General features: G+C 33.4%; 1 protein-coding gene across 3 annotated transcripts; it reads left to right on the top strand.

The window, feature by feature from the left end:
* Positions 1 to 2,005: 2,005 nt before the first annotated feature.
* Positions 2,006 to 13,116, top strand: LOC112010542 (probable inactive shikimate kinase like 2, chloroplastic). Of its 3 annotated transcripts, XM_065767354.1 has the most exons (9): positions 2,009 to 2,308; positions 3,711 to 3,901; positions 3,990 to 4,184; positions 4,927 to 4,988; positions 5,846 to 5,912; positions 6,011 to 6,129; positions 8,885 to 9,061; positions 11,995 to 12,127; positions 12,736 to 13,116. In XM_065767354.1, exons 1-8 carry the CDS (start codon positions 2,093 to 2,095, stop codon positions 12,096 to 12,098), a joined length of 1,131 nt encoding a protein of 376 aa, XP_065623426.1. In that variant the 5' UTR covers positions 2,009 to 2,092; the 3' UTR covers positions 12,099 to 12,127; positions 12,736 to 13,116. The 3 variants fall into 3 exon arrangements, with proteins under 3 accessions (XP_023898656.1, XP_065623426.1, XP_023898657.1); XM_024042888.2 differs by lacking the exons at positions 11,995 to 12,127; positions 12,736 to 13,116 and adding an exon at positions 9,260 to 11,086 and having other exon boundaries at positions 2,006 to 2,308; XM_024042889.2 differs by lacking the exon at positions 12,736 to 13,116 and having other exon boundaries at positions 11,995 to 12,306.
* Positions 13,117 to 13,196: the final 80 nt, after the last annotated feature.

Below are 13,196 nucleotides of genomic sequence, written 5' to 3'. Positions count from 1 at the left end.
CCACTTGTCTGCCCATATCTGAATATTTTTACCATTTCCAGCTCTCCATCTCACACCGTGTCTTACAATATGTTGAGCTGCCATGATACTCCTCCATGTATAAGATGGTCCTTTCCCCAAAGTAGCATCCACAAAATCACAATTCAGAAAATATTTGGCTTCAAGAACACGATAGGCAAGGGAATTAGGATTAGATTGCAATTCCATCCTTGTTTTGCTAGTAAAGCCAAATTAAATTCCTTCAACATTTTAAAACCCATTCCCCCTTGAGATTTCGGATGCACAACTTTCCCAACTAATCCAAGTTATCTTCCTCTCATCAACTCTCTGCCCCCACCAAAAGTTTCGAACCATACTCGTTAACTCATCACATATAGAGTCTAAAATTTTGAAACAACCCATAGAATAAATTTGGACTGCTTAAGCTACTGCCTCAATCAATATTTCCTTCCATGATGTTGATAAGAGCTTCTCTTTTCGCCCTAACAATTTATTTTCTAACTTCACCCTCAAATTCAAAAAAAGTATTATGCTTTGATAAATAGACCAACCAAAGATAAAAGACCGAGATACTTCTCACGTTGCCTTGTCACTTGAGCCTCAAATTGGGATTTAAATTCTACCTAGATATTAGAAGGAGTATTTTTGCTAAAGAACAATGACGTTTTCGCTTTATTAAGTTGTTGCCCTGATGCACTCTCATAAACTTTTGAGTATTCTCTACAAAGAATCACACTCTTCCATATTTAAACTTAAATAATTAAAAATAATAATTTTGTCTTATTTTCTCATAGCACTAAATCCCTAATGCCTTTATCCCTCCACTAATCGTTTTTTTCTTCAAATTACATGTTTCAATTTTTTTTTTTTACTTAGATTAATCTCTTGAAATAATTGTTATTAGCTATAAATTGATTATTTGTGTTTTTTGTTATATAATTGTCTATTTTTTTTTTATTAATGTTGACTAATTTATTTTGTATCAAATTTTCTTCTAATCTTTGAGTATTGGTGCATATTTGTTTCAAGTTGGGTTGGGCCGGAGATTGTTTTTTTTTTTTTTTAAGATCCATTGATGGCCAGAATTTGTGACGGTGGCTGATTGGGTTTGATAAATAAGTGGTGATGGCTAACTTTGGGCTGTCACTTCGTGGCATTGGAGATGGGTTGGACGATGTGAGTCTCTTTGCTTGGTGGTTGCAGGTTTATGGATATAAAATTTTCGGAATTGCTACGATTTTTGGGTTTATGGGAATAAAATTTCCTTGGTTGTCACTTGGTGGCAATGGGGATGGTTCGACAATGATTTTGGGTTGGACCCACCACAAGGACTAGGAAGAGCCGTACAACATTGATGAAGATGGTATTTGTTGTATGATCGAATGCTTTGGCAAGCAATGCAAAGCATCCACTGCTGGGTAGCCAAGGTTGATAGCTGACTATGTAGCCCATTGTTGTGGACTTTCTTGAAAGAGGGGTTCTAGAGATAGGAAGAGAGGGTATATAATGATTGAAATATAGAAGAATAAACATTTTATTAAAATAAAATTTTTAAAAGATTTAATGTGTATTTTTTTTAAAAAAATATTAACAGGTGCCTTAACATATTAATTTAGAAACTATTTTAAGAATTAATTTTTTTAACAATTTTTTATATTTTTTATAAAAGTAAAGATAAAATTTTTTAATATAATTTATTAACAATTATTATAAAGGCACTTATTAACATATTTTTTTAGTAATAATATAAAATAGAATGATAAGATTTTATATTAAAATAAAGGATCATGCTATCGAATATCTTTAAAACAATAGTTAATGATCTTTTTTTTTTTTAAATTGACATTATTTTTATGAGAAATGAAAAAAAAAAACTGTTAAAATATTTTTTTTCTTATAAATTTTTTTTTAATAGATTGTTAATTATTTTTTTAAAATAAATAATAAAACAAACAACTAATAAATGATGCGAATGCTATATCGTGACTGTTGTTGTGGATAAGGATACAGGAAGTGAACCGAATCTTAAAAAATGTATAGCGTATAGCAAAGCAACTGGTAATCGAAGAAGTTTGGACAGTAGTCAGTTAAAATGTCTACCATTACTGCCTCTCTCTGCTTTCTTTCTGGAAGCAAAAACCCAATCAAAACCCTAAACTTATCTCCTTCAAATTCAATTACAAATTCAAATTCAGTTCGGAGTTGGAGTAGTCAGGTAATCAAGACCTCCTCCTCCAACTCCAATCGCCTCTCCTTCAACTGCAGAAGTGCCTCCACTATCCCCTTCGTCTCCTCCAAAAACTACGAGGTATCACTTTCTTTTTTCTTTTTTTCTTTTTTAGTATAAGCTACAATTTCGATTCATTGTTAATTTTCTTTTCTTTTAGTACAAACATAGGAGGAGAGAAAATAGTCTGTTTATTGATGTATATTCTATGTGTATAACCTTGTAGAGAGCTTTATATAGACTAAGTACGCGTGAAGTATAAGTAATATGAGTATATTACAAGTACAGTTTACTGGGCTAAGGCTGACGGGCTAGGCTAAACTAAGCTATATACTAACAAATTCAAAGACGGGTGTTTATAAAATGCAAGTACTCTCAAGAAATCATGGGATAAGTGAAAGTTTAATAAGACTGTTTTAAGACAAGTTATGCGTATTGAATATCGGGTTATCAAGAAATAACATCTAGTGTAGCTAAAATGATGAGAATATTGAGATGGATAAGTGAAGATACAATAGGATGTGAACTGAAGATATCCTCCTCAAAATAGAGGGAAATGCTTGTGATAGTTTGGTCGTTTGCAAGGAAAAATAATTAATGCATTGATGAGAAAGAGTGATTTCATTCGAGTCAAGGACGTGTTAATTAAGGAAATTATATATATGTGCCCAATCCTAATTAATCTGTAGCTAAATCCCAAAGGTTTTGGACTAAGGCTTCTTTCTTTCTTCTAAAAATACTTATTTGCTTTTTGAGCATTTTCTCTTCTTCCTTGAATGAAGTCCTGCATGTTTGCTTTTGGGAATTAAATTCAAATTAGGGTTGGAAACTAGAAAGTTCTTTGTTAGGCATAAGGGATAGATAGTATTTCAGTCTCGTAGTTCATGTTATTGCCAGATGAATTTTTATTATTGAACAAACAAATGAATATTAATGTAATAACAACGAATGTTTTTCACACTGTGTAGCTACCCAATAAAGTGAAAAATCACCTAAAACTAGCAAAGTAGCAATGTCATAACAAGGAATGGAGCACACATGCAATTCTGAGGAAAAGGGTATTCAATAGTGAGTTTATTGTGCAGATATGTTAGATTAACATCACTTCATTTTATTATTACAAAAAGCTATATCAAGCTTTGAAATAATTAATCATTCAGTACAATCCTTTGAAATGAGCATTTTTCAGTTGGGTGGTGATGTAGAACTGGTGGTCAGGACAGAAAGTTATTGGATGCATATCCTTTGGGTTCCTTTATGAAGACTTACTTTGAGTAAAGCAGGCCAATGTATTTTCTAAACCTCAAATAGACTGATGCCCACAGAACTTCTAATATTCTAGCATGAAGCAACATATAGTCATAGATATTACCATTCATCATATTAAATAATTTTGAAACTTAATGAATAGTTTAACAATCTTTTGGTTTGTTTACCAGATGGGTTTGAATTCATCCAATTTAATTATGTGAAACATATGCAGTTTTCTGATGGTTCTTCTGAGGTGGAATTGAGATTACAACTCGGGGCCCAGGACATTCAAAGTTACAGAGATATATCTGTGGATGCAAATGACAACTCTTTGAAAATTAGAATACAGCGCTATGGGTCTCTCATCACACTTATAGAAACTGATCATCTATTTGAAAAAATAAAGCCCGCTGAAACAATATGGTTTGTGAGTGATTTTTTTTCTTTTTGAACTTCTAAAACCAGTATATAGGTCTTCATTGTTTAGACAGAGGCTTCATGCTTTGGACAGGTACATAGATGACGATCAACTGGTTGTAAACTTGAAGAAGCAAGATCCAGATTTGAAATGGCCTGACATTGTGGAGTCCTGGGACTCCCTGACAGTGGGATCTCTGCAACTTTTGCAGGGAACAGCAATCTTCATTGTTGGGGATTCAACTGAAATTAACGAGACAGTGGCTCGAGAAATTGCAGTTGGTATTGGGTACTGATTTTATTTTCCTTTTAGCTAACAATAATGGTCACTGGCTAGTTACAACTTTCCACCAAATTTGACCAGCTGGTGTTAGTAATCATGCCAGTATACTATCTTTTTTTCCTTTTTCTTTTTTAAATCATCCATGTTTTTATTAATTTTTAGTTTATCACTCAGGTAATAAGTCTATTTGTTCCTATTTGTTAATGATAGTCTACTAATTTCTAATGAAAAACATGTACTTATCAATTATGATTATCTTCTGTCCTGAACTGAATAAAATGGCATCACAATGTGCCTCAATAAGTCAGTTTTTATTAATTGTTGCCTATTGGACTAAGTCTGGATTCAGCTTATTGTTCTTTTTTAAGCTTCCAACAATTGTAGTGAGAAATAAGCTCTCATTGCTACTTTTAAAAGGAAAGGTATCCTTGATTTCACTATTCCCATGCTGGCTTGTGTAGCCAGGAAAAGGCATACATGGTCAGCAAATATGCACTTTCCATCCAAGGAGGGGTTCTCTCCAACTATAGCAGACTTTCATTTCCTTCTTGTAGTTTCATATCATTACCTATCGAGGAACCATTGACACAATTAGGATTAGTTAATAGCATAATGAAAAAAATACCAGATCCATTGTTTGCTTACATCATGCAACGTTCTGCCAGTATTATCCAATAAATGTATTTCTCTTTGTTTTTGAAGTATCTCTCCTCTCTTAATAGTTCCATTGGGTTGATTCGGTCTTCAGGTACACACCACTTACCACAAAAGAGTTGCTTGAAACATATGCGAAGCAAACTATTGATTCATGTAAGTGTATATTGTCAACAATGGTTATTGGTCATTAAGGCTAGATCTTTGCCTTCCCTGGCCAAGCTCATCACCCATGCATAAAATATTAGGTCTTAAATCCCCAGATGTACGACAAATGAATCTGTAGTATTTAGATTTTTGAAGGATACTGCTATATTATTTTGCATTATAAGACAGCTATTTGACTGAAAATTTGATGATTTATGATGATGGTGGTGGTTGTAGTGGTGGTCATGAAGCTGATGAAAGACAATGTACTTACATCCAAAGATGTGAACAAAATTATATAGTGAGTCTAAATTAGACCTGATAAAATAATAGATGTGGCTAATTCTTATTGTGCATACTGAACAGCTCTGTAGACATTTAATTATCTAGTATATGGTTGATTTCTTTTGTAGAGGGCTGGAACATTATTCATGCAGAACTATTAATAGTGAATGATGTTATGTTTCCTACAATTTTTATGAACTAAGCAGCAAAAAGCTTTTCCAATTAGCCTGTTAAGAGGCATGTCTTCAATTGTATACATCAGATTTTGTATTTCTTCTTGAAGTTATCCATGCTGTTGTCAGTCTCTTTCTCTCCTTAAATGCCTTATTTTTGCATTCAAATGCAGAGTTACACCTTCAATTTGCTTGTTCTAAAATTTTTATCTTCTCCATGTTACATTCTATTTGTCTATGCTTTCATTAGCCCAATATTTTACTCATAAAGAAAATGATCTAACTGCTATGGTTTACCTTGTGCAATTTGTATGATCTAATAAGTCTCAAAAAGGTGATCATAGTTATTGCTTGAAATGACTTGTATCTTCCACCTCGCAGTGCATTAACAAGTCTAATCAATTCCAGGGGTGCTTACTGAAGGCTCTGACTCTGTAGCAGAAGCAGAAAGTGCTATATTAGAAAGTTTAAGTAGGTACTGTCTATGGCTGGAATTGATCAATGGATTTTTATTTTTTCTTGTTTGGGTTAGAAACAGAGAGCATTCTTTTCTGGGCTTGGTTGGTTTTGCAGTCATGTACGGGCTGTTGTTGCAACGCTAGGAGGGCAGCAGGGAGCTGCTAGAAGGGCTGATAAATGGCAGCATCTCTATGCAGGATTTACTGTATGGCTGTCCCAAACTGAAGCTACAGGTAATTGTGTGTGATAATTTATTCTTTGCCTTTTATTGGATAAACAAGTCCTTGTAGTGTATCTTGTGAAATATACTTTCTTAGAAGCTGTATCACCATCTGTGGGACCCAAATTTACATATAACAAGTTTTTGTGAGAAATTCTCCACTTTATTCAATTTATTCCTGAACATAAGTAGATTTATTTTATCTTGAGGACATCTATAGATGATGTACTTATCTATTTGCATCTAGACCATAGCCAATACTTGTAAATACCTGAATATATGCTTACTTAGATGTGACCCATCCAATCAGCCATCATCAATCCCGCAAACTTACTTCAAACTGGAAATCTTTGAAAAAGAGATCTCTCATTGATATACTAATCCACAAGAGAGAGAGAGAGAGAGAGAGAGAGAGAGAGAGAGATCTCATTGATCGGGTTATATGATTTTTTCTTTTTGGAAATCATTTTGTCAAAATCAACTATTTTTCCCCCTAAGGAGCAGATGTAATTTTCATGCTTATGTAACCTGCACAATTGGCCTGGGACCATGCGGCATGAAGTGGAGATCACTAATTCAAATCTCCCATTCCATTCCTGTTGGGATCAAAATGTTTTATAATAATAATGCTTATGCACTTGAAGTGAAGAACCTGACTCAAAACTTTAAAGTTTACCATTAAAAGCTATACATGTATGTGACAATCAAATTGGTTGTACAAATCATGCAGTAAAGTAGAAGTTATAGTGGAGTGGAGAACTTCAGTTGGCTTATCTTACACGATCTCAATTTGTATAGATTGGACCACAAATTTTAAGGAACTATTGGCATTAGATGGACTGAGTTCTTTCAGCTTTTGAGAGAGTATTTATGGTTGCCAAAAAATATGTAACATAAGTGTCTCACTTGGGCTTCAGATATGACTGCCTCAATAAACGGTGATGATTTTTGTGTCTATGAATATTTAGGTTATGCTAGTTGTGTCTATTCACTTGATAATTGAAGCTGCATATGTTAATGTTTAGGGTAGGTGTTTTGCTAATGAGGAATTCAATTGATGTTCTTAGAATATTTGGGCCGTTCTCCTTGGGCTAATTTAATTACCTCCTAACTGTTTTGATTCCGCATAAACTTTTCTGATTTCTCTCTCCCTTAGCTCCTCCAACTCTTTTCTTGTTAGAATAATGGTCAAATGATTAAATTCACCATTTTCTAATAGCTAACAAGAATGATGGTTAAATGATTGAATTTATTATTTCCTAATAGCTTACGCTTTTGGGAAATGATTAATTTAAACATTTTGCCATTATTCTAACATTTCTTTTAGTCTTTTAACTATGACTAAAGCATTGAAATCATGTTCTCAGATACCATCTTGTGAACCTTAATGTCCATAAAGCTTAGAGCATGTTTGGTACCCTAAATGAGAATTATAACAGGAATGGTAATTTTTATTACTGGAAATAAAAAGTGTTATAATAGAATAAATAAACATATTCATACATTTGGTTGTAAGGTGTAACATTAGAACAAAACTTAAGATTTATATTTAGGAAATATGTTACTTGTACAATTATATTTATATTTTTTAATTTAGTAAAGATAAGTTATATTTGATGATTTTTTATTTCTATAATTGTTATGTGCATATAGAAAGTTTGTATATTTAGAAATATATTAATTTTTTAGAAGTTATTATACAGCTATTAGAATTATTTTAGAGATGAATATTTATTCCTCAATTTAAAGAATAGTTATTCATAAGGAATGACTATTTCTTGTAATAAATGCATAACCAAACCACAGAATAGCTAAATTATATGAATAAGTATTACATTATAGTGTCTATTACAATCTACCAAACATACCCTTACATTTATTTTTTTGGCTAACAAGAGTGTCCTGAGCTCTTCAAACATCTAACTATTCGTGTGAGTGTGTATAACCACCCATTTCACACACACTATGTAATTACAAGAAGGAATCCCTTCGGAGTGACCTCAAAATGCTGGCTAGAGGCTTCAAACCCAAGATTTCATGGATCTCATGAAGCTTTACATAGAAACCACTAGCCCAACCCCTTGAGGTTACTTCTTCATGGCATAAGTGCACTACTGCACTAGTAATGCTCTTCAAAGCTTGATTTCAATTTATTTCAGTTCAGTAAGATGGGTATTATTAGTGTATTGCAAACTTCAATCACCAAAGATACTTAGTAAGTAATCAAAAGATTTAAACATGCCCGGAATTACGTAGTTTTTAAAGAAACTTCATATGCTTATTTTAGGATTTCCCTTTAACAGCACTCCTGGGAAGTATGTTGATTGAAGTTTGCCTTGCAGTCCTCTTCCCTATGCATGTACCTCAAATCATCATGTGATGAATTGGTAGGTGATCATGGTAGTTACATACTAAATCCGACAATGAAAGGGCTCATTTAAGAGATCTCTAGGGTCAATGGGCCTTATTGGATATATAAATATAACATCCTTGCAGTAAGGTCAGTTCAACAGTAGATGCAGTCTTTTAAAATATATGTATTTATCCAATTCTGCAGATTTTGCCTTTGAATCAATTGTAATTGGGCCATTTATTTTGATGAATTGTGGCCCACTGTGAATCTGCCTTCTGTCCAGCTGTAATTCTCAACCCATATTTCACGTTTGAAGCCCAATTAATAATCCTCTGCCTTGTTAGTTTAGGTTTTCTTACATAATAAATTTCACCTAAATTTCAGTTAGGATGGTTGTTAATAGTATTCAATGCAGATGAAGATTCTGCAAAGGAGGAGACAAGGAGGCATATTCAAGATGCTAGATTAGCTTACTCAAAAGCGGATGTGGTTGTCAAGCTTCAAGGTTGGGACTCTGATCAGACCAAAAGTGTGGCTCAGGCATCCTTGAGGGCCATTAAACAGTTAGTTCTATCAGACAAAAACCTTCCAGGTACTCAATTATCATATTTGCATTCCATCTTTACTCCCTAGTTGATAGTTACTACAACAAAGACAGCCTCATTTTCATATAATCTGCATATTTTATGTATATGGTAAGTAAAACCTGTGGAATGTAGTGATAGTTTTTGAACTGGAAGCAAAGCAATTGTGGCATGCATTCTAAACTTTTTTCTTTCCATTATGATAGAACAAAATACCATCAATTGTGGCAGTTGTCAATTGATGGTATATTGCTTCATGCTCGAGCGAGATACAGTACGATGTTTCTTGGAACTCAAGATATGGGGATTATGACCAAGACAAATACAATAGCCTCTGATAGAGTGATGATCATCGGGGCTCCCAACATAATCAACATCTGAATATGCTTCTAAACGCATAGAACCAGTTTGGTAAAAATGACCATGATTAGGAGTTCTCTTCAAATAACGTAATATTCATTTAACATCAATCCATGAGTCGTTGTAGGTTTGTGCTTGAATTAACACACTTGGTTTACCACAAAAGAGATATCTAGGCATATCAAATAATGTAGCACCCCAACAACACTTAGGTATTTAGTATGATCAAGAAGAGGATCCCCATCATAAAGACTCAACTTCTATCTAGTGTGAGCAGGAGAAGAAATGGGCTTGACATCCTAAAATTTGGTGTGATATAACTAGTCCATTGTATATTTGGTTTGAGTTAAGAACAAACCGTTAGAACTGTATACTGCCTCAAGACCAAGAAAAAAAATGCAGAGGTCCTAAATCCTTCGAAGAAAAACAATTTCCCCAGGTATAAGCTCAAAAATATGAGATGAATTATTTCCAGTGATTAAAATATCATTAACATAAATAAGCAGAATAATCATCAATCACCCTCTCCTTTTTTGTTGAGTAAATCATTTCATAACTGTAGAATACAATTTTTGGATTGAGAAGCATACCTCTTCTCTAGTGAGGTCCATGTTGCATAAGGCAATGAAAAACGAGCCACTGTGGATAGCACCGGTGGAGAGAGAATGATTCACCATCTTTGTCACACTTGAATTCTTAAGGACATTGATCTGTACCATCTAAAAATCCCAAGGAATTCTTGTTCTTCAAAATTGTAACAATTTGAGCAAGCCAAAGAGGATAATTGGTTATATCAAGCTTAATTGACATGAACCCTGAAAGGCTGGGTACCACGGCACCAGTTGAAGAGTTGTTGGCTTCCATTGAAACCAGCTAAGCTGAAGAAAAGAAAAAAAAATGAGTATATGCTCGTTAGATGAATGCTCTGGTACCATAAAGGAATACAAAATAGGAAAATTATTTGTATTGTATGAGTAGTCTTTTCTCTGTTGAACGTGTATCTTTCCACGTCGTCAAAGTGTTATTTGTCAATCTCCATTTTCATTAGTGAAACTGGCAAAAGGGAGGAAGTCAAGGCCGAAACGTGACTTAATCAGTAAAATAAGTACAAGCGTATGGACTGGTCATCAAGAGCATAGGCAAGAGCGAGCATATAGGCTTTGAACCAATAATAAAGGAGATCTGGTTGGGGGAGGGATAAGTGAGGAGACCTGTGCTTATTGGAGACTGGAACTACTATGCGATACTAAGGTCGAGTGGCTTGCCAACAAGAAGTAGAACCACACAATCGTGAGGTGTGTCCTGTCTTGTATATATAGAAATGATTACAAACACAATTCCCTAAATTGTAAGGATTTACAATTACAACCAATCAGTTGCTAAACTTTAGGGATTTACAATCATAGCAAATCAACTAAACTCAAGTAATATACAACTGTTACAAATTAAATCATTGATTTGTAACAGATGGTTGGGAAAGAATTAAGCGAGTGAAAGCTGGTGCCCTATCTTCAGCAGACTTTGAATTTGAATTGTACTCATTAGTCAGCTAATTATCAATTCAAGTATTGTTATTTTAGGATTTAGCTTACTATAAATATCCATCAATGAGTTCACTGTAATTTGTAATAGAAAGCTTAATAATAGATATATAGCCATCAAGAGTTTTTTTTGCTGTGGTTGTAAGCCTAAGGTTTTAAATTCCTGTGTTCTCTGTCTTTCTATTTCTTTCTCTGTTTCTCTTCTTTGTTTTGTTCTTCATATTTTCTCATATACTCTATAATGTTTTCAAATCTATGTTAAGCTTTGTTTAACGTGGTTTTCTTTCTTTCTTTCTTTTTTTTCCCCTAATAGAGGCTATTGCAAAAACACGTTAAGTGGTTAAAATCATGCTTTTAAGTTCATGTTAATTTGTTAGTTATGTCTTTCTTTTCAATTGTCTTTGGAACCTTTAGATTGGACGTAATTAGTTCCCAAAAATGACTTGAATTTATACTTATGGTTATACTTTTGTTTGTAGTGTCTCCTGGTTCAATCTCACTTCTTTTTGTCAAAATTAATATTGGGCTGAATTATTGGCACTCCAAGTGCTACTTAAAAATGAGGGGTTACGTTTCATTACTGGGGATTGTGATATTCTGGCATTTCTTTTATATTGGTTGAGTTTCTACTTAACAAGCTGGAACCTACTATACCCTTTGGTTTGCGTCGTTATAAGAGAGTTCGAAAGATGGCAATGTTGACAGCAACTGATGAAGCACCCTTTTTTTGCTGCTATTCAAATTGATTGCGCCATAGATGCCCTGTAACATATTTGACCTACAATTTGCTTACATAGAAAATAATACCCAAAAATGTAAATATATATATATATATATTGCTTATAGAAGAACAAATAGACAAGTGAAACACTCAAGTTGAAATTTACTAATAATCAATGGTGAAATTTTGCAATTCTAGAAGGTGGGCTGGTACAAGTCTAGTCAGTCCTCTCCTCAATTGACCAGTCTCTTTCTCATTTAGTTTTTTTTATTTTTTTGGTGGGCTGTCTGACCAGCCTGTTTTGTGTTTTGAATTGAAGGTAAGAAAAGGCTGTATGTAAGGCTGGGATGCCGTGGTGATTGGCCAAACATCAAGCCTCCTGGTTGGGCCCCATCAGCTGGGGATGATGCAACGTTGACCTAGTGCAGTATGAGTTTAAAAACTCTGTGCAAGTATGTTCTCCACATTCTTTTTTTCTTTTTCTTTTTTCTTTTTTTTTTAACGAAAAAGATAGAAATTCTTATTGTTATCATGCCCTGATGTAGCTGTTGGAGCAGTTGCAGGAATATTCTTTTAAATATTCTCTCTCTTTTTTAATACATGATAATAAAGAAACACCCTTGAGCGCTAACTACAAGTGGGGATTATAAAAATAAGGGCAAATTCCCTTAACTTACTACGGTCTGGGCTAATATACCAACCGAGTTTAAGACATTTTCAAATTAACCAATTTGGTTTTTAAAGTCAACTAAGTCCCTAAATACTGTAAGGCCAATTAATCATTTTTCTCTCGTCTTAGGAACCAAATTGGCCAATTCTTTTAAATGTCTTGGATTTGATTGCCATCAACCATTGAAATTTACTGTAAAAATAAATATAAAATAAAAATCTACTGGTGGGTGAATCACAATGAATGTATATTTATGCATTTTCCTTAGCTAAAAACTAAATACTTAATTCCATTCTTCCCATGTACTTTTTTCATTTCTAAGAAAACATTCTGTTGATAAATAAATCTCACGAACCTCTCATACTAAACGTTTTGAGAGTTTCATTGCAGACTTGTAACGGAGAGCGCCGCCACTATGTGTGTCTCATATGTTCATCTTCTTGCATGTGTCATATTTGTACCTTGCTTTTGGTTGCAATGCTTGTGCTTTTAGCGCAGAAAAGACATACTGGAAAGAACAAAGTTTTGCTACAATTCTTTGTTATAGTCAATAGCTGTAACTCCCATTAAAAAAAAATTAACATGACTACATATTTTGAAATTTTAACGATTCTTTATATTCTTATTATGCATATCAAATTTTGTGTTAATCAGAAATTATTTACTATTCAATCCATAAACTTATTTTTATACATAACTTTAAACTACAAAAACTTGAAATTTAAATATTTGATTGATGACATAGTTATGATCTTTGATCTTTTAAAAATTTTGCAATCATAGAGAATATAAGAAAAAAAATATAATTTAATAGTGGATTTGTCAAAATTCACATCTAATAAAAAAATATT

Source organism: Quercus suber, unplaced genomic scaffold (genome assembly GCF_002906115.3).
Source record: "Quercus suber isolate HL8 unplaced genomic scaffold, Cork oak 2.0 scaffold_797, whole genome shotgun sequence".
Taxonomy (NCBI): Eukaryota; Viridiplantae; Streptophyta; class Magnoliopsida; order Fagales; family Fagaceae; genus Quercus; species Quercus suber.
Note: the sequence above shows the minus strand (reverse complement) of the source record. Positions and strands in the feature narration are given on the sequence as shown.

What these genes read in the sequence shown, in the direction of transcription:
- LOC112010542 (XM_024042888.2), top strand. Translation starts at nt 2,093, where the DNA reads ATGTCTACCATTACTGCCTCTCTCTGCTTTCTTTCTGGAAGCAAAAAC. An exon ending in ATATTAGAAAGTTTAAGTAG is followed by an intron (nt 5,913 to 6,010) that starts GTACTGTCTATG and finishes TTGGTTTTGCAG; the next exon opens with TCATGTACGGGCTGTTGTTG. An exon ending in ATCAGACAAAAACCTTCCAG is followed by an intron (nt 9,062 to 9,259) that starts GTACTCAATTAT and finishes CCATTATGATAG; the next exon opens with AACAAAATACCATCAATTGT.